The sequence below is a fragment of the Ooceraea biroi genome, chromosome 10, assembly GCF_003672135.1.
Source record: "Ooceraea biroi isolate clonal line C1 chromosome 10, Obir_v5.4, whole genome shotgun sequence".
NCBI classification, from domain to species: Eukaryota; Metazoa; Arthropoda; class Insecta; order Hymenoptera; family Formicidae; genus Ooceraea; species Ooceraea biroi.
The window spans coordinates 888,150-911,105 of record NC_039515.1 but is presented as its reverse complement, the minus strand read 5'-3'; the positions used below and the strand labels follow the sequence as shown (position 1 = coordinate 911,105).

Sequence of the window (22,956 nt, the reverse complement as noted above, 5' to 3'; positions counted from 1 at the left end):
ATCCGCGCAATCACGTATAGTGATCACGTGGGGTCGATGAGTGGGGGAAGAGATGCACCGAGCCACCGAGCGAAGCTAATCAGTCCGCTAGCGGCCGAATTCAGTATGGCTGAGAATGGCCTAGATAAATAGCTTGGGGTGGGTCCCAGGGCGTCTTCCAGGTGTTGCCTTTACCGCGAATCCGTAGCCGCGACACTCTTTCGCAATGACCGACCAATTGGCAAGAGAAATTAAAAAACATTGAGATTCATATATTCATAGCCATTCCAGTTCCCGATCACGCATCTCGAAATGTCAACGGAAAATTTTCGTTCTTGCGAAAGATCACGACAACTCGCGAGCGACGATGTGTCGTGATCGCACGATGTAGCTCGTAACGCCAAGAAGGGCCCCAAGAGTTCCGACTCGCGAAGTGACTCGTACGGCAAATCGCGCGCTCTCACGATGGGATAAATGCTTGGGGCGAAAGAGAGAGAGAGAGAGAAAGAGTAGGAATTGTGAGCCAAGCGTTGAGTTTCACGGTAATTTATTTCACTCTTGCACGAATATACTTCATATACTTCCTTCTTCTCTTTAAGACTTTAAGATACTCTACGTGTTTACAATGCATCCTGGCCGTTTCACGTACAAATCCTTTGCAACATTCACGCAACTTAACAAGTTACGCATTACGCATTAAGTGGGAACGATCTGGGTATAGCAGGGCATTCTCGGGCATCACTTTCGTTCACTCCGTCCATCTGTGGCAGCAATGTTGATTCGTGCACACGTAATACAGTCTCATTTCTTCCTCAGCTCGCCTAGTTTGCGCCTGGAAAAACACAGCTTCTCTGTGACTGCACTTTGGGCATGGGTGTTCCTCGGTTCTCGGCAGCGTAGGGTCCGATATCACGTCGGCAACGATGTGCGTCAGTTCACTGAAACGATACGAGAGACAAGTGATTAACTGAATCAAACTGATGACTACCATAATGCGACTAGTGTTCATCCTTCCACGACTCAACAAAGTCCATTTTACGATTTGAGGCTTGCACCGAGCCTGGGAATGGCCGTACTGAGAAAGTGCGCATCATTTTGTACAAACGTGTCTGTGCACAAAGTGATGAGCTCCTTTCCATCGCAAGTGTTACAGACTTTAGCAGAAATTCTGACGTTTTAGTGATTGTATACATGGGTGTTATAAATAATATTTTAATTATTCCCCCGTTCTTTCATTCAACTCACTCTATCTCGTGCATGATCTTGTTCACATAGATACAGTTGCTGTCTGCCAGTTGCTTGAAATCGCAATTCCTGCACTGAAATTAAAACAGCGATTACATACACATGTTACAACATTGAAAAAAGATATAGTTTCACTTACATTATAGACCAGTGCCGGGATTTACTTGCACATTTCGGGCCGATTTCGTTGTCACCTCCCACTGTTCCCCTCTTGCCGCGCGTATCTTGGCGACGAGGTGCCGAACGCTAATAAACAAGATGAGTGCTCCTACATCTCAGGAGCGTCCCGCGTACTAAAGCCCTTTAAGGCCCTAAACAATGTCAAATAGCTAATAAAAACATTTCTTTCTGAAATAACTTTAAATTAATAATTAAAAATTTTTGTTACTATTAATAATAATAATATTATATAGTATATATATTTTTTGTTATTATTAATAAATATATTCTTTAATATTTCCGTGATAATACATAATGTTAAATTTAAAATTTGTGCACTTATAATTATATGTGTGAAAGTAAATGAATTATTATGTAATTTTATTATAAATATAGTGCACAAACTTCACATTTCAAATTTAACATTATGTATTATCACGGAAATATTAAAGAATATATTTATTAATAATAACAAAAAATATATATACTATATAATATTATTATTATTAATAGTAACAAAAATTTTTAATTATTAATTTAAAGTTATTCCAGAAAGAAATGTTTTTATTAGCTATTTGACATTGTTTAGGGCCTTAAAGGGCTTTAGTACGCGGGACGCTCCTGAGATGTAGGAGCACTCATCTTGTTTATTAGCGTTCGGCACCTCGTCGCCAAGATACGCGCGGCAAGAGGGGAACAGTGGGAGGTGACAACGAAATCGGCCCGAAATGTGCAAGTAAATCCCGGCACTGTTATAGACAATGCACACAAAACAAGTTTTTATTCACCAGGAACTGTTTGCAATTATACTTACTGCGTACATCAGCACTTTGTTCTCCTTATCCTCTTTTGGATACAACATGTTATTACATTCCTGGCAAAATCTGATGCCCACGAATCCCGGGCCGTCGTCATGTGTATCATAGCCCGTTATCTTTGACATAATTATGTTAGATTCAATCAGATTCAAACTAACTCAAACACCATCCACCATTGCATAGTGTATACTGATGATACCGACAAGTAACAACAATGACCCCGAAAACGCGAGACAGACTCCGTAGATTCTAGAAATTACAGATTGCTTGACATAATGTATCATATGAGTGCGTTAATAGTTTGTTTCTGCCCCAAGAGATGGCGCTTTGACTGTGATCTGTGGTTATAACAATGCAAGATGCACCATAGACATAGGAATAAAGAGAGGTAGCATTAACCACAGTATAACCAATATGGTCACTCTTTGTCGGCCCTTTGATCTTTTCGTTCTCGATCACGTGGTATTCCGCCATATTTTTGGAATAAAATCTAGCGTTTGATTCGTCAAATCGTCTCACACGCTCACTGATTTTACACTACTCACATACAACATTGTCTCATTGGTCGCATTCAAAAAAATGGCGATGCGCAGGAAGGCTTCGACGCAAAGCGAAACAAATAACAGAGCGCCCATACTTATACTGCTTATGAGAAGAAGGTAGTGATAAGAAGATAACACAACGCTGACTTCGGTAAATCTTCGGTTCGGTTATGTCGATAGCATTCGGCTCACATTGCTTATGGTGTAGAGTTTCGTCCAGCATATCCTGCTGTAGTGAAGTGTGTAATGAAAATACTGCAATGGCTGTTTTCCAGCAACGGAGCACACTCATACACTGCGTGACACAATTATTACACAGTGTTGACTAGCTGAAACGCTGCTTCGGCTTTTTTATTTCACCATCAGAATGCAGGATATCACTTCACATAATTTGTCACTAGGTTTTCCGGTGTATACGCATAGGTCCATTCTGAACTTTTTTTTTTTTATCGATAAAAGTGCCTCACATGCACCTATGTTCAAAATATATATAGCCTTAAAAGTTTACTTCCTCCTATCGGAATACCAATTTTTAGAAAAATAAATAGTATCAAATGTAAAAATATTAGTATCTATAGAATATGCAACTGACGACACAGTCGAACACAGCATTTTAGTGTCGACTTGTGATGTTGAAAAGTTGAAAAGCACTGGGTTGCACATTGTGTTACACAGTGTTGTCTGTGTAATTGCTGGAAAACACCCAATGTAAGCTACCAATACGACCAATTTCGCTCACGAAATTTCCCGAAGTTAGCGTACTATTTTTATTGCTATTATCACGTACCCTTTGTAAAAAGGCTCCGTCTCTATATTCCTATAAAAGTGTTCTTTCATGCTGACGCTCGACGCTCATTTTTAACGTCAAAATATAGGTCATGTGATCAAAATTGACGCTGGATAATGGTCAAATTTGATCACGTGATCTGTTTGACGCTAAAAATGAGCGTCGAGCGTCAGTATAAAAAAGCACCTTAAGATGCACTTTCTTATTATATTAGGGTTTGTAAATGTATAAGTATAAATGAATTTCGCGCAATTACGCTTACATTGTGAAAGAAGGTGAAAATAAATGACAATAATAATTGCGATATTTATGCTTTACTGCAATGGGAAATTTAAATTTTCTAAAATACTGGTGAGAAAAATTATAATAATAAACTCCGTTGCCGTTTTAAAATAATATATAATAATAGTAAAATAATATAATAATAATAATAATAATAATAATAATAATAAATAATAGATAATTCTAGACTAGAATAGAATATGGAAAGAAAATATATTTTGTGTACGATTTATGAAGGATTGTATTTTCGCAGAATTATTTGAGATTCATCGGACATTACGAATTGGACAAAACTTACCGAAGATAGTTTCGTTTTACGTCAACTTCTTTAAAATATAATAGAAATTTTCATATAATATATTTTTAATACAATTAACATCATTATTATTTTTAATATAATTTCATATAATTTTTAATATATATATATATATATATAAAATAAAGAAATTAAAAAAATATTTTTATAATTTATTGTATTCCGATAGTAAATTTGAATGCATTAAATTTTTGCATTTTTAAACTCCAAATTTCGAATTTTATAAAATTTCATAAATTGTATTTTACTTGTACACTTCTTTTCTACATTTATTTCTCGCATAAGTTTTCTTGAATTATTTTTCAATTGTTTCTTTGTCTCTCAAGTGTTTCTTGTTCAATACTTCTTGTCTCGCTATGTTTTCGTTATTTTTTTACATTTGAAAGAGAACACGAGCGTGTAATATTATCTCATAAAATGAAAAACAAGAAAGAAACAGGCGCGAAGAAGATATAAACTAGAAGGACGTATTATATATATTATACATATATACACGTCTACCGGCTGGTTTCTATGAGATCACTCGTGACAAAATCCTGCAAGTTTTCCGCGTGCCGGGATATCGATGCGTGTACCAACACGCGTAACATCCTATCTCAAACAACGCGTTTATTAAATCAAACATTTGGAGAGATTATTTAACGCGGGTGAGCACGGTCGATCGATCGGTGTCGGTGTTGGCCGTAAAAAAGTCACTAAGATGCCTGTCTAAGAATCGTCTCAAGCTTGAAGGCAAGATCCGCGCAAGTTTGCTGCGCAGCAACGGATGCGCGCTAGAGGCCGTCGCGACGCTAGTTCTAGCGATAGTTTTCAATAGAGTGTCGCACGGAGATATTTCGCCGTCATCGGCAGTGCGGTGGTCCCGTGGTTGCGTAAGTATCGATCAAGCTTAGGTCCAACGATTTAACGTCAGGTTTTGCGGCTATATTCATTCGCCTCGCGACCGCCTTCCGAGCTCTCGTCCGGAATCTCTAGCGTCGTGTATATAGCAGTTCACGGAACACACGCGAGAGCTGCGCTAGTGTTCCACTGCACGTACACACGCGCCGCACGCGCGCACCACACGCGACTGACGCGACGCGCGCGCGCGCCATGCACACACATACACACATGCAGAGCAATCACGCACCTATCCCTCCTCCGCTCCGGTAGGTAACCTCTCGCTTTCTCTATCCTTTCTCTTCTCCGTGTTTCTCATTCTGTCGCGTACCGTCTCCGTATCCCCACCCTTTCCGGCCGCAGCTCCCCTAGCTAGTGCAAATCTCGGCGGCTGAATGTTTTCTTAAGGGACTCTTTTACGCGAATGGAACTGAGAGCCGAATTGTTCGAGGCGGTTTGAGAACTCGTGAGTGTGAAATTATATCGAAATTTAGGGTGAGTGTGAAAATGCGTGCATCGCGTGCTTTCCGACCGTTCTTCCGGGAAGTCGGAGCATGATGACGCGCTCTCGGCGTCTTCGTGCGAGAGAACCGCGTGAGGAGAACGAAAAGACGAACGACGTACGTACGGACGTGACGAACAAATTTACAAACGAATGAGACAATTCTACACGAGCGTGGAAGGCAGGAGAGAGAGAGAGCGATGAGAGTGCGCCGTCTCTCCCGCTAAGATCCCGTTTTTATTCCCGTTGCCGAGCCGACGGTAGAGCGAAGCGACGGGGACCGGCCCCCGACGTAATCGTGCGCGCGTTCCGCTAACGACGGTGACGGTAAGGACGCTTAACCTGTATTTCTGCTCGTTGGCGAGTCGAGTAAGTCCCTACACGTGATTACGGCGGACCGCGTCGGCGAACTCGATCGGCAATGGCTATTCAGAGAGACAATACGTTCGAGAACGCGTTATTCCTTCACTGTGCATACTTGGGTGTATGTGTGCGTGTTAAGTAGTGAGTGCGTCGCATGAGTACGTGCGTGCATGCGTGCGTGCGTGCCTGCTTGCTTCCTTGCTTGCCTGCTGCCTGCGTGCGTGCGTGCTTGAGTGTGTGCATCCGGCTGTACGCGTGTTTTGTCACACTACTTTGTCGGCCGATTTTTCGGCCGACTCGTTCGTCCCTCGATAGTCGATCAATTCGATGTCTACGCTCGATCGCGGCAGTGTTCAAATCGTTCGCATAGTACTCGGATGCACCTCGCGTACGAAATCAGTATGTTATATATGTATATATATATGTATTTTTTTACATATATGTGTACTTATTATGTATGCATAATATATATGTATGAATATATATATATACATACATATATACACACATAATATAACGACACACACATAGAACGTCTATGTATATTGCGTGCACCAATGGCAGGGAGGAGCGTGCGTACATGCGTGTGTGGGTCTCATTCTCAGAGTTATGTGTGCGTGCAGTTATATGTGCACAGATATTGTTGTTGCTAGCCTATGGCAGACAGCCATATTGTACATTTTTCTTACAACTCAACCATCATGTTTCTCGTTAACCTAGCCCTCACTCCGAAATAATTTCGCGTTTGTGCGCCGCGATTCGAAAATTTGAGCCAAACGAGCGGTATGCGTCTCGATATTACGAACATTTTCATTTTGAATTTCAAAGTGTTGCAGCGATCGAGCTAGTTCCGATGTACCCGTCTTTGTCTTTGTTCCATGGATGTCCCCACGCGGGTTCTCGATTTGTTGTACGAAAAATAAATCCGTTTATATAGCTGAGAGCTGAAAAAAATTATTTGTTCACCGCGTCTTGTTATGTTTGGACAGTCGCGTTCGATGTATATAAGTGGGAGTATACCGAGTCTGTCGTTTGTTTCATTAATTACACGTTCAAAATTAACGTGCGAGTCAAGATATCCTTGCTACAAGCGTGGATGTGTCTGAAACTGTTCGGCGTTAGCAACAAAGTGCTTTTGTTAAAAATATTTTATATCTCTAATCAGATTTTTATTGTTAATAGTAGTTTCCGTTGTACGTTGTTCGATAATGTGAGATATTCCTAGTAATTTAATAATTAAATTTCTGATATTTTTTTCAATTTTATTGTAAATTTTTCTCATCAATTATAATATCTCATAAAATAATTGTAATTTTTGTGCAACGTAATACATATAAATAGAGTCTTTCTTGATAATTAAGACTACAGTGTCCTTCTAATGAAAACATTTCATTTTTCATAAACAGTTTGTCCATCATTGAGCCTATCATGGAGTCTGGAAGTAATTTACCTACTCCGGGTAATTACCCTGGAGGTGACCGTCAGCAATTTTGTGTCTCCTGGAACTCTCACCAGTCGAACATGCACAGCGCATTTCCAAAGCTGTTGAGTTCGGAGCAATTTGTGGATGTGACTCTGGCTTGTGACGGAGGCTCAATAAAGTGTCACAAAGTTGTGTTGTCCGCCTGCAGCGATTACTTAGAACGCCTTCTGCTAGAGATACCATGTACTCACCCCGTTATCTTTTTGAGGGACATGAAAATGTGGGAACTCCAGGCTCTCGTTGAGTTTATGTATCGTGGAGAAGTATATGTGGAACAGCAACAGCTTGCTACACTGATGCAAGCAGCAGATGTCTTGCAGGTATTTGGCTTCAAGTGATATGCATCATTCTAACGATACTTTTAGTTAAGGCAGGTACCTTGTGTTTTAGCTGTTATAATTTTTTGTTCTCATTAAGCCCAGCAAAAGTATATTAATAATTGTTACATTACTTTTTAAAAGTATTTGAAATGTTCCTTTGCATAATTCTGTTTTAAAGACACATACTATAATTCTAGTACGTTTTTACCCGCAAGAACTCTTTGTTAGGTACGTGGCTTATCCACTCAGGGACGTGAAAACTCGTTGAATGACAGCAATACACAGTCGTGTGATTCTAATCCACCTGTCACTCCGTCACCGCCTACCCACGATGACATCACCCAGTTCAAGACCGAGAACACTTCATCCACCGATGGAAGTAACCCTGACTTTCTCGCGTGTTCAACAATGGCCGCGACCAGCACGGCAAACAGCTCCTCGTCCACCATTACCCCTGTCTCGCACAATCCTAACACGTCCAACTTCGTGAATATGGAGCACAGCGAAGCGCTGCAGCATCTGGAGAAGGCCCTCAGCGCTTGCGAGGCAACCCTCACTGAAACTCAGGGTATGGTGAAGATGGAGCCGGACGAGCAGTTCGCCCAACAGCACGACATCAAACCGTATTCCATTAGCGTGGTACCGACTAGTAATTGCAACCCTAGCAGCCCATTCCCTGCAATCGAAGGTAAGCAACACTTCTGCCCTTTTCTCGATATGTCAATTTGCCGTTCAACTGCAGGAGTTTTTGAGATGAACTTGAATGTATTAACGTTTTCTTTCGTCCACTCGCCACCGGAGGTTATCAAAGACGACAAAGGCGTTCGGAAGAAGAACTCAAGCAAGCATCGGACATGGTGGCACGCGGCATGACGTTCCAAGTAGCCTCAGAAAAGTACAAGATACCGATTAGCACGATTCGGTTCTACATGGTCCGAAAGGGCATTCTACAAAGGCGAAAGCGTGGCCGCGGTTCTAGCAGTCTCGGCATGAATAGTCAACCGGACAGCCCAGCCAGTCCACCGTATCATATGATGAACTACCGTCTACCGGAGAGCTTAAATTCCAGCCTACCGTAGTGCTGTACAAAGAAGTAGTGAGTTTTCTAGGCTTCAGTTGATTTCATCAAATTTTTTTATCGTCGAACAATAGAGCTGTTCCAGACCGTGTCTCGTCGACTTTAACGTCGTTTTTTTTAGCTTTCTTTCGCAGTGTCTAAATGAGCTCTCATATTTTATATTATTATTATTTTATATTTTTCTTTCCAGTTCACGTGCTTCATTATTCACTCGCGGCGTCGCGACACGTTCGTGCGCTGGTTTACAAGACTACTACGTTTTACACCGCATACATAACTCGTGTCCCCGCATTTAATATCATCGTCACTCGTGTGCAGTTTATGTAACGATAGAGATATGATTTGTGTCTCGAACAGCTCCACTCCGTGTACATAAAAAAAGAAGGAAGCAAATGCAAAACCATATGCAAAAGTTCGGACACAGCATTAAAATAAGAGCCGCGCAAGCGTGCACCGAGTATATAACCGTATTATGTCTCATTTACATTAATTTCATTATCCTTAAGAAGACTGCCGAAAATTCAGTTTTTTTTTTCTCTTTCGTTTTAAGTACAAAGATACGCGTGGAGTGTATTGAGCTCTCGCTATCACCACACGGATACACATCCACACCCACGCACGAAATTATTTTATTAAAAATTAGTTCTTAATATAAAGTTCTGAAGTTTGCTGAAAGGGTTTGAGACGGACTTTCCGGTCAATACAGTACATTTTTGAAATAGTGCTACGTTACTATGATAGTCTCATTGTACTAACGTAATATTATTTCTGTTGTAATAGGAATACGTAATAAGAATTGGTTCTTAATACAAAGTTTCTTATGCGTTTGAATAATGCTAAAAAAATTCGGTTCGGATGTTCCGGCAACGCAAAACTTTGTATTAAGAATACAAGGTTCTGCACTTGAATTTTGCTAAGAGAAATCGGGCTTTCCGGTGAATATTATACTTTTGATATACTGAGCATATCATACACTTCGTTTTCCAATCATGTGTTTTCCACTCACGCATGTATGCCATGTCAATAGTTGAATCAAGTTGCAGGATAATCAGTCAGTGACGATATGATGAAGCATCAATAATGACAATTTTATATGAGAGTTACGTTATATCGCTATAAGGGAAGAACTATGGTAAAGATCAAAAATCTTCGACGGAGATTTTAGGAAATTACATTTTCGTTGTTAATATTTTACGAGATTTTTTACGTGCAGGATCGATGTAGAGGCGCATTTAATGAAATGTCTGAGATAACGACACTTTTATGCTGTGGACGAACGCGTATGGTTGATTCTCTCAGCCGTATTTCGTTCTTCTACTTAGTGACCGATGTAGCTAGCTTGCATACACACAGTGTGAGATATGTTTTGAATCCTTACATATTCATTAATATCGCGTACAATACAGATCTATAAAGTACAGTTCAAAAAGGAAAAGAAAAAAGAAAAAAAATAGCGAGGGGGAAAAAAGAGAAAAAGACGATGGACTATGTCGTATAATCGATATTTTTTTAATGATCGGAAAAATGTTTTGACGGCAAGACATTCACGATAGCATAAGTTATTTTTTATTACATGGTATTTATATATATATATGATTCAGTGAAGCGTATCTTACTCTCTGGTTAAGTTGTTTGTGGCATCTGTATTAACGTCGTTAATACGTGTATATTTACCGAGTATTTATCTTTCTGTATTTTAGATAAGCCGATGGGATAAAAGTTATGACTATGACACTTTATATCCTGCACCAGAGTGACGCTTAAAGATCAAAAAATGTATACAATTCTAGAAAGACAGTGGAACTTGTCCATAAAATGTGTAGTAGTCACTATGTTTAAGACTGGTAACGCGCTAACTGGTAACCAGAGATTTACGCAGAGTCTTAAACACAGCAATCCTCAATCTATTATACAGATATTTTTGTAGACACTTTGTCGAGGGAAGTGTTGATTCTTTCTCTGCCTTTATTCTATATACCTTGATAACTTATATACAGTAAGAAGCAAAAAACCGGTATTTATTCCAAGTTTACCATTTAGCTTTGTTGAACATCACAAGAGACGAACGATCATGACGTACGTGTAGTGTAATGCTTTTTACATGCTAGTGTACAAAATAACAGCATTTGTAATCGATGATAAGAATAATTATCCCAGCGTCCGTAAAAGTCGGCTTCACCGTCGGTTACTTTTACGGGCGCTGGTTCTGCCTTTTCAAAGAAGTTTAATTATATGACAACAACTGTGGCGCGCATACAGTGTAATTGTACGGTGTATTGCCTTTGTTAAATAGCATTTGGATAAAGCCATATTTTTCCATGCAATGCAATAATCCAGCAGAATACATTACAGTAACTGATGAAAAGCAGCCTAAAAATAGGAAAGAGTGCCAGATACAAAGAAAACAAAAATGGACATGAACAATAACACATAGAAGATAAAGTAAAATTTATCTATCACTTAGAGCGTAACTGCCTTTCTCTGGCCTCATACCGGATCTTATAATTTATTTATATTAGACAATATATATACAAAATACATGTGTAAAGGGAAAGAAACTAATTAACGTAGAAGGCTTGTTAGAGCTTCTATCGATTGCAGTAAGATTGCTGCCATCCGACTGATGAACGTTCTCAAGATTCAAGATTGAACATTTAATCGAGACATATGTCATAAATAATCTGTATTTATTCTCATTTATCATGTTCTTTGTCACGTACATAACGTATTTTTAACGCGAGTTTATTATCGTTTCTTCTTGTGCTTCACGATACCTAGAGAAGAAAAAGGAAGATGAAAAAAAAGGAAGGGAAAAAATTAGTCGCATATTGGATATTGTGATGTTAACGCGAAAGCTAAAAAAACATGACTTACAATTGTTGCCTGTTGCAATGTCCAAGCAGTTGAACTGTAATGAATTACTCGTATATAGCATTCTTTCCAGAAGGAATCAGTATCGTGTAAATCATTGTTCTAAGAGTTCCAGTTGACAAAGGTTTTATACGGATCTATTAAACCAGTATTTCAAACCAATGAAAAATAATTAGTTTTCTAATAATAATAGTAATAATAATGATACAATACATTTTATGTGAATTTAGTACAGTGCTTAAGTCAGTAATGCTCAGCGTATCTAACAAATATTTTTAGTGGAAATCCGTGTCATACTCACATGTATCATAATGTCTTAAAGTATGTAACTAAACCACAATCAAAGAAGTGTGAACGATACTTAATGACTATTATCATAATAGCCACTATTATAGCAGTAAATAGGTAGCCATTTTGAGGCAGTTTATATTATATTTAATTACGATATATATCTCTCTCCCTTTGGTCTCTCCCCGTTTTTACGTATTACGATGGTATTATTATTTGTAGATAGAATCATAACTCTAGAATCGATTGAACCTCCGATCATTTATTTTTAAGTCATTTTTTTACAGTTACCGAATATCTATTGGATTGAATAGGCAATGCAATTCAAACAATCATTTACAGACAGAGATCTGTTTCGTTGTTTCAATCCGTCAATCAATGCGTAATCGGTGTATCATTTTGGTCTCCCTTTTTGCTATCTTTTTTTTTTTGATTCTGTATATACAATTCCATCGAATTTCGAGATAAATTTACATTTGTATAAGTAATATTTTTATGCTCCATTTTAGCTTAAGTTTTTATTATTAGCGCTCGATTAGATACAGATGCGTAATGATGTAAGCTTTCCGAGGTAATATCATCTCGCGCGCGCGCGCGATCTTTGTTAATTTTCTATGAATTGTGAACGTTTATTCTGCGAAACGGCCCTAAAAGATATTCTCCATTGTGTTTGTTAACTCGGCGAATCATCAATATTGCATTACGTCGGAAAGCATACTCGAGGAATAGACAGTTATGTCTCCGATATGTTAATCTTTCTCCTCTGAGGGTAAATCGATAACACCTAGTTGCTTGCCTATTTACGATAAAAATTTACGTGCTTTGGTGTTTCGTATCAATGAGTTGTAGCGACGACGGACAATTGACTTGTAAGAGTTCAATTTTCTAACTGTAGATCCTGTAAGAGATTCTGTAAGAGAGTAATCTAGTATGATTATAATAGGACCTTTATACCATGTATATCTGAAGAGTATTGCGCTATTACACTGAATCGCCGCCCGATACTTTGATCGTTTTTTCTTCGAAGACTCGTTCAGTTTCCTTCGCGGTGTGCCGGAAGCGGTTCAGTATTATGATACATTTCGCGTGCGTGCGAATGCCCCTTCGACTGCATCCATTCAACTGTTAGATCCTTAAGCGTTTTTCTAGTATAGTCACACTTATTATTACTACACGAATGTCTCTGCGTTACTCCGGAGAGTCCCGTATTCAGGACGCTCTTTACGCGTGTGCTCTAACATTTCCGTTTCCAGATATTGTGCGCTTTCGTGTTACTACGAGGTCGTTCGCAAAAAACTATATCGCGAGATATATATATATATATATATTTTTTAACTGAGTTCCTCTCGACAATCTGTAATGAGTTGATACCAGTTATGCAACATTGAATGCAGCCACATTTAATTTTGCGTATTACGCCGACATATTGCAATCGGTTTCTTCGACACATTTGTTTTTGTCGATGATCTGTTTTAGTTCTTGTATGAAAGCACGGTGTTTTACGTAACGAATGCGAATGCATTTGATTTTGTAGTGTGGCCTTACACGTGTGTGTATGTGTATGTGTATGTGTATGTGTGTGCGTGTGCGTGTGCGTGTATGTACGCTGTGCTAGCGTGACGATAAAGCGACGATGATGCATTTGCGATTTGTTAAAGCACTGCGATGTGTGTCGCGAGGGCGTTTTGAATACGGGCGCGAATCGTGCGGATTCAGTGTAATACGGCGAAGGACATGTACGTGAAAAACACGCATACGCGCGCACATATGACACACGATCCATGTTACTTCCTCGTAAACATGCACACAACACACACACACACACACACACACACACACACACACACACACACACACACACACACATCCAAGAGATACACGCCAGATGAGGGATCGAGCGAATCGATCTCTCATCGCGACTGTAATAATACAATTCGCAGAATATACCGTGCCGTTCGGTTTGCTGATTGCGACAAACCAGCTTTTATAATTCATGTAAGATCACCGTCGAGGTGTAAGATCTTAATTGATTACGGGTGTCCTTATATGATAAGGCACGATAGGGAGTGGAATATAAGCGGAATAGCAAGCGAGAAAAAAAGGATAAGTAGGGAGAGAAAAAGAAAAAAAAAAGTACTATAGCGACAATGTGTTAAGCGCATAATCTGAGGATATGAGAATATTGCATAGATAGGTCGGGGTCGCGTCGAAGACGAAGATCTTCCGCGCAACCGAGAAGAGACGTTAAGTGTGTATTTGAAGTATTTTTGAAAGTAATCTTGACTTCCGAAAGAGCGCAAGAGATAAGAAAGAAAGAAAATAAAAAAAATAGCGAGAGCGAGAATCTGCATTTGTTCCCGGTGATTCGCGACGTGTTCACGTCGGGATTAGAGAACAGAAATAATAACGTTTATTATTTTTTTAATTTTTAATGATTAACACCGATATATGTAATTCGTATTTTGCGGATCTTTATTCAGGAAAATATTTAGAATTAATTATAAATTGTAATTACGTCCTAGATTGTGTAATTGCATAGAGAGTGAATCGTATACCCTTCAAAACAGCGGATCACGCGCGGCATTTGTACCGCCCTTGTTCCCTTCAACAATCTTTTGATTTTGCCCTGTAAGCCGTTACAACACGAGAATGTCATTGTGACTTTTTTTCTTTTTCTTTTTTTTGGAAAAGTTGCGAGGGACTGCATTTGAAACTCGGCATTTGTCGGCATTGTGACACTCATCATAGTATTGTTTGATTTACAAGTAAACCGTGCATTTTAAGGTGCGAAAAAAAAACAGTGCTTATAATTTTAAGGTCGTGTAACATGTGTTAGTGGAAGCATGCTTCTAAGTAGAGAGATAGGACAATGCTATAACAATAATTATTATAATTAAAGTTATGGATATAAGGCATTTAATAAGTGCAAAGTATTTCCTAATAAAAGTAATGCTGAAAAAGATATGGTGTCTTGGCAAGAGCCCTTTTTTATTATCCGGAACGTTTACGTTGCATCGCGTCGACGTGTCTTCGGCCTTTGTCCGCCTTGGAAAGGCGATGACGACCGTTTTTCTCGTAACGGGGAAAAACTTGAAAGAATCTTGCCGGTTGTTATTAAGTACCGGTTTGTCCCGCATGATAGGGCTTCACAGCGCTTTTGGATCTCAAGATCCATGGAACGCTTACACTTGGGACAGTAACGCAATGCTTTATTTATAACGCTATGGGTAAAACTGTCTACAAACTGTTTTTTAAATACTTCTCAAAGAGGGAAATATAGAGACATAAGGTGCTTTGACAGAAAAATTACAATGTACTCTTAATGTTACAATTTCAACGTTTCCGTTTAGACGAAAATTTTCGTATCGACATTTCATTAAATCCAGTCACGTATTTCTTTCGTCTCCGATTGAAGCTTGATGTATCGTATTTTTATTCTACATGATGTTCCTTTGTGATTGTTCGCAGGAGATATTTTCTCCTGCCCCTGAAGGAAATCCTTCGCTCCTCCCTCGTTGAGGGTAAAAGCCGCTCCTCGCATCCTCTCCTTGGTCTTAATATCGCCGTCCCGAACGAACGTTCTTGAGTGCGACGGAGTCGGGGAAATTCAGAGAAATCAGGTTCAGTTTAATTTCGGATCGGAGGATCAGTGAACTTTCCGAAAGACGTAGTTTTGGACAACGGCAGTGAGAAGTTCGTTAGTCCACTATAGTACACCAGGCGTGATCTTTTTGTGCGTCTCTTTGGTCATGTACATCGTACACATCGCCACGTGTCGCGCGGATATATTGTATACCATCCTGTATACACACTACTATCCTCGTGCAAGTATGTATTGCATTTGTACAATTATTAACATGTTCGTTGCGACGTTGTTCTTATCGTTCTCACTATTATTACCATGTCTTCTTGTTGAAGCCTTGAGCGCACTTCGATTATCGCGCATTTTATTATTATTGCGCATCTTGATTTGTTCTTGCTGTCGTTGACGGTAGAAATTTATTACTACTGTTGTGTCTGTAAACAGATCCCTCCTGCGTGGCGCCGGAGCGATGCACGGTGGTTCCAGAAACGCTGATTTTAGTTTCATTGATAGAAGTACAACACGATTATATATAATTCTTTTATTGTGTGATATATAAACGCGATGTTTCCTGGCATACATGCTGACGACATTGTTCTTTGAATTATTGTAGGAATCTTTTATGCGGTAGACACGACTTCAAGTTGGACTCGCTGGGGTTTGCGACGCACAATACCGGGTACCGCTACAATTTCGCCAAATGCGTTTTTACGTCGATCGCCAAAACAATTTGTAAACTACTCCCAAAACAAACTCACGTGATAAAACCAAAAGAATTCGTGAATCGTTCGAGAAATGATCGAGCGAAGGATACAGTCGACGATGACGTTCGCGTTTTTGTTCGGCAGCATCGGATCAGCAGGCAAGAAGGTATGGCCCTTCGCGTGGCGTATTTACGCGCTAGGCAAAAATTGCGTAGCAGTCACAAGTGGAATAAAGAGATCAGAGGAGGAGACAGGAGAGAGAAGGAGAGACTGAATGCGCAAACTCCCGCGCCGTCCCTTTGTGTTATTTTCGGGTGGCGAGTCGCGCCGTTTCGTCGGAAGCTTTAAATAGGACCGGGTTGTCCGACGAAGAAGGCAGTTTTCGTGACATCGTTCCTACATGCTGGAGCATCGCACAATCTTCGATGTGAGTAAACAATAAGCGCGGAAACGTCAAAGTTCACGATGCGGATGGACGATCGTCGTCGTCATAGTTCTTCGTTTTGCACGTTCAACTTTTGTCGGTCTTCATTGCTGATATCGCGAATACTGTGATCGGTCAAATTAGTCAAATTAGATGCCAGTGGACAAATTGTCTAGAGGATGTCTTTGCGAGATAAATCTGCTCGGTGCGGTGAGAGATTTCCGATTGATGCAAGATCGAAAGGTAAATTGTTGAGGAACTTTGATGTGTCAGGTGCCTTGATGTGTTACTTAATAATAAAACTAGTATTTCTTCAAGTAGCATTGGTAGCATCGATACTGTGCAAAGATTTAAAATTAACTGAGGATTAAAATTTTTCTTTTTTCATTCGTTAATAATTTAAGATGTTAAAGAAGAAGTTAGTATTTCATAACAGTTCGCAGGGTTCTAACAAAACTCTTGATACAATTTCGGATGACAAGTGTCAGATTGTAGAATTTGGAATATATTATTTTGTGTCATTGATAGTTGCGATATAACATCAAGTTATGATGTTATTAGGCTCTTGTATCAATTTGAACAATCTTGCATCAATCAAGATCAGTTGGATGTACAGCGAAAATTGACAATGAATATCTCTCGACTCTTTTGCGTCGTTACACCGATCGCGCTCGGATCAATGTTGATCTTGTGAGAAATCTAAGATTAAATATGATACATATAAATTCAAAAGGCACTTTTATTATCATAACAGGTTCGCACGATTTGCGTATAATTCTTCAGGAATTAATTATAAATTAACAATTATGTACAATCTATATAAACTTAATACACTAATAATGCGCATATAAAATAAATAATTAAAAAATTTTATATTTTAAAAATTTGACGGAATAAATCGTGACAGTTAATCTCTTTTAAAACTTGAAAAAACGAACGAATAAATATTATTATTAATGCATTAAATTCTTGATTCAAAGTGTAATTAGGAGACAAATACTAAATAGTCTTATACCAAATATTAAATAGTCGTGTACCATTCGAAGTAGATCTCGCTGTGCCTTCGCGGAGGCGCAGACTGCGTGATTCTCGACGACGCCACGAGACTTCCGGCATCATCGCCAAAATTGCGCCGTTTTCTTGGCAGAGTTTTCGGCCTCGTGATGCGCGTCAGTGAAGTTCCTAGCAGCGAGCGTAGTGATTGCGTTACTTACTTATCGTCAGCCAACTTGTACGAAACGGTCTGTGGTTCATTGTGGGATCATCGTTGGAGGAAAATCTTCGCGGCCGCGTTGAACAGTTTCAATACATTCGTCAGTGATCATTTGTCACTCATGTCCGGAATCTGGAATCGAGGTCTTTCCTAAAAATCCACAAAAAATATTTAATATAAAATATAATTTAGAAATTATTATAATTTGTAACAATCAATTTTTATATTCTTGACAAAACAATTTTTTTTTTAATCTTATAGAGCTACAAAGAGTAATAGAAAATTTTTCGATACGGCTATTCATTCATGTTCATTTTTTATCAATTATTAATTAATAGAACCTGTTAATCTAATCTCTTTCTTAGGTATTAGAAGAAGATAGATGTACTTGTTTGACTTTCCTAATATTACAAGATTGTAAGTTTTACGATTTCTTTTATAATTAATTTCTTTGTTTATATATTACAGATTTGTCGCTTTTTCGTGCTCGTCATTTAAGGCAAATCAGACTCGATATTAAAGTGCGTATCAACATCGAATAAATGCACCGTTTTTAATGCATGTCGTGCATGTGATCCTTCCGTTTTCGCGTAAGATTTTTCTCAGACATATATCCCTCAATCCGACATGGGTCCCATCTCAGATTCAATAAAAATTCTCCAACGTTCACGATTTAAATCAGAATCTCTCGAATATATAATAATAAATCAAACAAATTTATTGAGCGATTTCTTCATCATGTACTAAGTCACATCTCTCTCTCTTTCTTTCTCGATAATTGTTCCAGTATTATCTCATTACAAATAAGTATCAACTAAAAAATAAATAAATGTCTGCTAACTTTTGAGGAAATGTGCGCATTATGTAATCTTTCTTCTTTCTTTCTCCCTCTTTCCCTTTTTTTTAAAATTTTCTATCAACATTTCTGTTGTGCCACGTAGATGCCGACCGAGTGCATCGCCAACCCGTTGCAACGGGAACTGGCCGACTCGATAATACGGCTGCAGCCACTCGATGAGATTCGCATCCTCCTCGCCTGCGGTGCCAAACCGAACGAGCCGGTCACTCAGGGCCTCAGGCCCTTGCATTATGCAGTCTGGCAGCGCTACACCGAAGCCGCACAGCTTCTACTGGTGCGCGGTGCCGACATTGATGCTACCGACGAGTGTGGCTACTCCGCGCTGCATCTCGCCGCTGAACACGGCTACCTGGACCTGGTGAAACTGCTGCTGAAATATGGCGCTAAGGTGGATCATCGGCAGGATACGGGAGAGCTCTTTCCCAGGTGTCGTTCTAGCTTCCATTATTGATAGATAGACTGGCAAGAACCAGTTGCTTCGAAGAAATAAGACATTTAAGTTTACAATTATTATAAATTAATTGTTGATTTTTATTAGCGCTATACGTGTTGTTTTACTTGTTGCTTCCTATTCGAACTCTTTATCCTTTTCTAACGATAGTTTTCGTTCATAGAACCATGCTGTGTGATGAACCGCTGCGACTGGCGCTGCGGAATCGCCACGTCGAGGTTGCGAGGACTCTGTTAGAGGCCGGCGCCAATCCGAATAAGAGATATTTCTTCGGCTCCGAAATTAATCTAGTGTCGCCCCTGGATCTGGAATGCATGGAACTATTGCTGGCGTTCGGCGCTCAACCGAACACGCGGGATCGCGCTGGGCTGACGCCTCTCATGAAGGCCGCCAGATTGCCGCAAGTAAGGAGATGGAACACTTCGGAGCCGACACAAAGCTCTGCTTCTCCTAAAGTTTTAAAATCGTTTCGATTTTCCCTAGATCTAGATTTATCAACATGGCATTTCTATATGCAATTTTTTTGATCCCGTATTCGATTATATAAATATGTATTCTTATTTGTACGCTTTTGCAAGTTACAGGGGTGTTGATTGTTGCCAATGTTGCAGGGCATAGCTTCGGTGCTTCTGCTGTTGAGCTACGGCGCGGATGTGAACTCGATGGCGGACGCCAGGCATGATTATCGCACGGTGATACATTACGCAATCCTCGGCGGTGACCCGGCGGTGATAAATCTATTGTTGAAGCAGGGTGCTAGGCTGGATCTCGGGCCGGACTATCAGAAACCGACCGCTTTGGACTTGGCCATACTCAAGGGAGACCCATCGATCGTTGAGATGCTGCTCGAAGCGGGTGAGTTATGATCGGGACTCGATATCGCAGTTGTTCGAATAACTGGCTGGCATACGGCCGAATCGCGCGGCATTCGAAGGTCGTCGCGTGCCGAATATGCGATGTCGCATCGATTCGCGGCTTTCGAATCGTAGATAGACTTTGCGATCGCATCGGCCAAATGTTTCTTTCAGCGATGTTTATTAACAACGTATTTACGTACAAGAGTATTTCTTAACTATGTGTTTCTCGTTGCAATGCTGCCAATGAAAAGGAAAATACAGGTACTTGTTACTTATGAAATTACTTATCTCACGCTATACACTTTCAAAGAGCTAATGTATTTCTAAATTCAAAGCAAAAGTTAGAGCCATTCATAATATCAGTTTTTAAATTTACTTTTAGACTCAGATTTACTTTAAAACAATAATTTAATAATGGTAGCGCGAATTTTAATTTACTGTCTGTGTTAATATAATTCGATCTAAAAAGTTGTATTGGATGGTATTCAGGTGCGGACGTGAATGCCACGTCACCGATTATCGGCTCGCCGCTGCACGTGGCGTGCGCAGACAACATCCCGAACCGGCTAGAGATTCTGTCTATGCTGCTCGAACGTGGGGCCGATCCGAACCTAGTGATCCGCAGCGACGACGGGCCGGCGCTGCGACCGGTGCTCGCCGAGTATGTCGCTTCGAATGAGAATCCATCTGTAGAAGTAGTCGCATTGCTGCTCAAATACGGCGCCCGGGTGGTGATCAAGACGCAATTTCGCGATCCGCACGGTATCCTGAATTCTCTGCAGAACATGGCCGATAAGCCTCGCTTGCTGCGCGCATTGCTAGAGGCAGCGGAGAGCTTCGATCCCTGTATGATACGACGGTCCAGCAGTCTGACTGACGCACAGAAGGCTCTGGTGATGGAGGCGGCCAGGACCCCCTTACCGTTGACCCATCAGGCGAGACTGATAGTCCGCAGGTTGTGCGGCACTAGGCTACCAAAGATCGTAAGGAAGCTGCAGCTGCCGCAATCGTTACATCGTTACCTCCTCTATGACTTTTTTTAGCGAAAAGTTTGCTTTCGTGATAAAAGAAGGATTTACTCGAGATCTCCTTCCTTGAGTTTACGGTAAATTGCAAAGGATCCAGTTTTTATATTCCATGCCTGGCCTAGGCGTTTGGGCATAACTGAAGCACCCGGATGCAGGACAGCACTCAGAATTGCAGTAACTGCAGAAAAGATCCTTTTAAATCGTTTTTGGTAACAGTTATTAATATTATGAATGATTATAATGATTTATATATTGATATCTCAATGATATTAAATTATAAATATAAATTATAATAGTATAATTAAATCTGTATAAAAAAGCAGTTTAAAAATATTATTTAGTGCTGTTTTGCATCTTAGAGCTTCAACTGCATAAGAATCGTAGACTTGACATGAAAAAGGCTGAGAAGTACCATTTTGCGAGATTGAATTCTTTCGTGTGCTAAGGGGTATGATGACATTGTCAAAGACTGCTTTTAGAGATCGTCGAAGATCCGAAATACTATACGAGTCTACGTCAAATTCGATGAGTACAATAATGAGGCTGTTGAGGCGCCATCCTCTTATTTAGACTTAGCATTCTACTTTTACGTATAAACGTGATTTACGAGCAACGTGATCTATAATCCTTATACTTATATAATTTACTTATACGTGTGTCACACCGTTCTAGTCGCCAAATGTTTTATATGTATTGTATTTTCTCTTTACTTTGTGTGGAAATAATCGTTTGCAATAAAAGTGAACACACATTCGTTGCTCAAACATGCGAACGGATATCATGATGATGACAATCGATTTGTGCCAAATTTTTTCATGCGTATTGTCGCGAATACTCGACTTGTAACTTGAACATTGCGCTGAACTGTTTGGTAACTCGTAAATATTTTAGAATTATTTTTTTGGAGAGAATTATACAAGAAAATTGTTTCGTTGATCAGATGAGTACCGAGAGAGACTTTCCCCTCTGGTAATCAACGCACAAAGTGATGAACTTTTGTACCTTTGTATATATAATTATATATACGCTCAATGTACAGGGAGAAATAAAGGAGAATCATATGAGAACGCTTCTTTGATTCTTTCATTAGAGAGCTGTACATGAGATTGAATGTTTGGCCGCGCGCGCGATCATGATGTGCAGCGTGTTGGCTGGCTGGTGAGCCCAACAAAGGTCCATACGCTATCGCTATCCTCGAAATAGCAGCCTCAATACCGTGGCTTACGTCAAGCTTTTGGCAATCGCTTTGCTCATGAGGAAATTCAAAGTTCTTGCACCTTCGCGAGGTCTTAATGGCTACGAGCGATTAGCGTAGGTGGATGACTGGAAATCGGAATGGCTTGTGCTGTCTTTAATTTTCTTCAATTTTTTATATTATATTTTTTATATTTATATTTATATATTTTTTATATACCCTTATTTTATACATATATGTATATATATGTAAAAGTTCATACGGTGACAAATAGATGGAGAACAACGAATTGAAAGCATTATTCAACGAAAACTCGTCCCAAACATTAAAAGAGCTTACAGGGCAGCTTGTAGTTAACGAGTAAACAGCAGCCTGTCATTTCAAAGCAATGAGAAAGATTCAGAAAGAAGAAAGATGGCTTTAATATCATTATGAACTTTTGTAAGCATCTAATTATATCATTTTATAATAATATTTTTTAATATTCATGTCGCAAGTATTGATTGCAAATTGATTGCAAAAAACAATATTTTTTATATGAATTTTTATATCAAACCGTCTTTTATCTGTTGCTTATCTGTCGTTTATCTTGGATTAATTTCCAGTTTTTTGAATGCGAATCATATAAGCAAGTAAATATTGTTTAATATTGTTTGCTCGCGCTGCTATAAATTAATCAATGACATTTATATAATAAATAATTAGAACAGATATTTATGCAGTCCGTAAA

At 39.5% G+C, this 22,956-nt stretch overlaps 3 protein-coding genes and 1 long non-coding RNA gene across 12 annotated transcripts; 2 read left to right on the top strand and 2 right to left on the bottom strand.

Annotated features, from left to right (window-relative positions):
- The first annotated feature begins 114 nt into the window (after positions 1–114).
- LOC105285776 (broad-complex core protein isoforms 1/2/3/4/5) lies at positions 115–14,874 on the top strand. Of its 8 annotated transcripts, XM_011350248.2 has the most exons (5): positions 5,224–5,276; positions 7,279–7,675; positions 7,904–8,363; positions 8,477–8,771; positions 10,454–14,874. In XM_011350248.2, the coding sequence occupies exons 1-4, from the start codon at positions 5,239–5,241 to the stop codon at positions 8,752–8,754; spliced, it is 1,173 nt and encodes a 390-aa protein (XP_011348550.1). In that variant the 5' UTR covers positions 5,224–5,238; the 3' UTR covers positions 8,755–8,771; positions 10,454–14,874. The 8 variants fall into 8 exon arrangements, with proteins under 8 accessions (XP_026828677.1, XP_011348554.1, XP_011348550.1 ...); XM_026972876.1 differs by lacking the exons at positions 5,224–5,276; positions 10,454–14,874 and adding an exon at positions 115–521 and having other exon boundaries at positions 8,477–8,754; XM_011350252.3 differs by lacking the exons at positions 5,224–5,276; positions 10,454–14,874 and adding an exon at positions 4,946–5,000 and having other exon boundaries at positions 8,477–8,754.
- LOC105284456 (DNA-directed RNA polymerase II subunit RPB9) lies at positions 513–3,264 on the bottom strand. The gene is made up of 3 exons (XM_026972878.1): positions 2,198–3,264; positions 1,225–1,298; positions 513–917 (listed from the first exon to the last, which is right to left on the bottom strand). The coding sequence occupies exons 1-3, from the start codon at positions 2,324–2,326 to the stop codon at positions 728–730; spliced, it is 393 nt and encodes a 130-aa protein (XP_026828679.1). The 5' UTR covers positions 2,327–3,264; the 3' UTR covers positions 513–727.
- A 1,147-nt stretch (positions 14,875–16,021) lies between the features above and the next one.
- Positions 16,022–16,351, bottom strand: LOC105285775. The gene is made up of 2 exons (XR_895127.2): positions 16,254–16,351; positions 16,022–16,180 (listed from the first exon to the last, which is right to left on the bottom strand). It is a non-coding gene; the product is annotated as an uncharacterized LOC105285775 (long non-coding RNA).
- LOC105285777 (ankyrin-3) lies at positions 16,174–22,098 on the top strand. 2 transcript variants are annotated; one of them, XM_011350257.3, is made up of 6 exons: positions 16,576–16,626; positions 18,305–18,357; positions 18,778–19,121; positions 19,310–19,550; positions 19,758–20,001; positions 20,493–22,098. In XM_011350257.3, the coding sequence occupies exons 3-6, from the start codon at positions 18,778–18,780 to the stop codon at positions 21,044–21,046; spliced, it is 1,383 nt and encodes a 460-aa protein (XP_011348559.2). In that variant the 5' UTR covers positions 16,576–16,626; positions 18,305–18,357; the 3' UTR covers positions 21,047–22,098. The 2 variants fall into 2 exon arrangements, with proteins under 2 accessions (XP_011348558.2, XP_011348559.2); XM_011350256.2 differs by lacking the exon at positions 18,305–18,357 and having other exon boundaries at positions 16,174–16,626.
- The last annotated feature ends 858 nt before the right edge of the window (positions 22,099–22,956 follow it).

Bases quoted from the DNA above. Each gene is read 5' to 3' on its own strand.
- LOC105285777 (XM_011350256.2), top strand. From the start codon at position 16,600: ATGCTGGAGCATCGCACAATCTTCGAT. The intron at 19,551-19,757 runs GTAAGGAGATGG...CCAATGTTGCAG, and splicing joins AGGCCGCCAGATTGCCGCAA to GGCATAGCTTCGGTGCTTCT. The intron at 20,002-20,492 runs GTGAGTTATGAT...GATGGTATTCAG, and splicing joins TGAGATGCTGCTCGAAGCGG to GTGCGGACGTGAATGCCACG.
- LOC105284456 (XM_026972878.1), bottom strand. From the start codon at position 2,326: ATGTCAAAGATAACGGGCTATGATACACATGACGACGGCCCGGGATTC. The intron at 1,299-2,197 runs GTAAGTATAATT...TTTTAATTTCAG, and splicing joins ACAAAGTGCTGATGTACGCA to TGCAGGAATTGCGATTTCAA. The intron at 918-1,224 runs GTGAGTTGAATG...GTATCGTTTCAG, and splicing joins AAGATCATGCACGAGATAGA to TGAACTGACGCACATCGTTG.
- LOC105285776 (XM_011350248.2), top strand. From the start codon at position 5,239: ATGCAGAGCAATCACGCACCTATCCCTCCTCCGCTCCG. The intron at 5,277-7,278 runs GTAGGTAACCTC...TTTCATAAACAG, and splicing joins CCTATCCCTCCTCCGCTCCG to TTTGTCCATCATTGAGCCTA. The intron at 7,676-7,903 runs GTATTTGGCTTC...ACTCTTTGTTAG, and splicing joins AAGCAGCAGATGTCTTGCAG to GTACGTGGCTTATCCACTCA.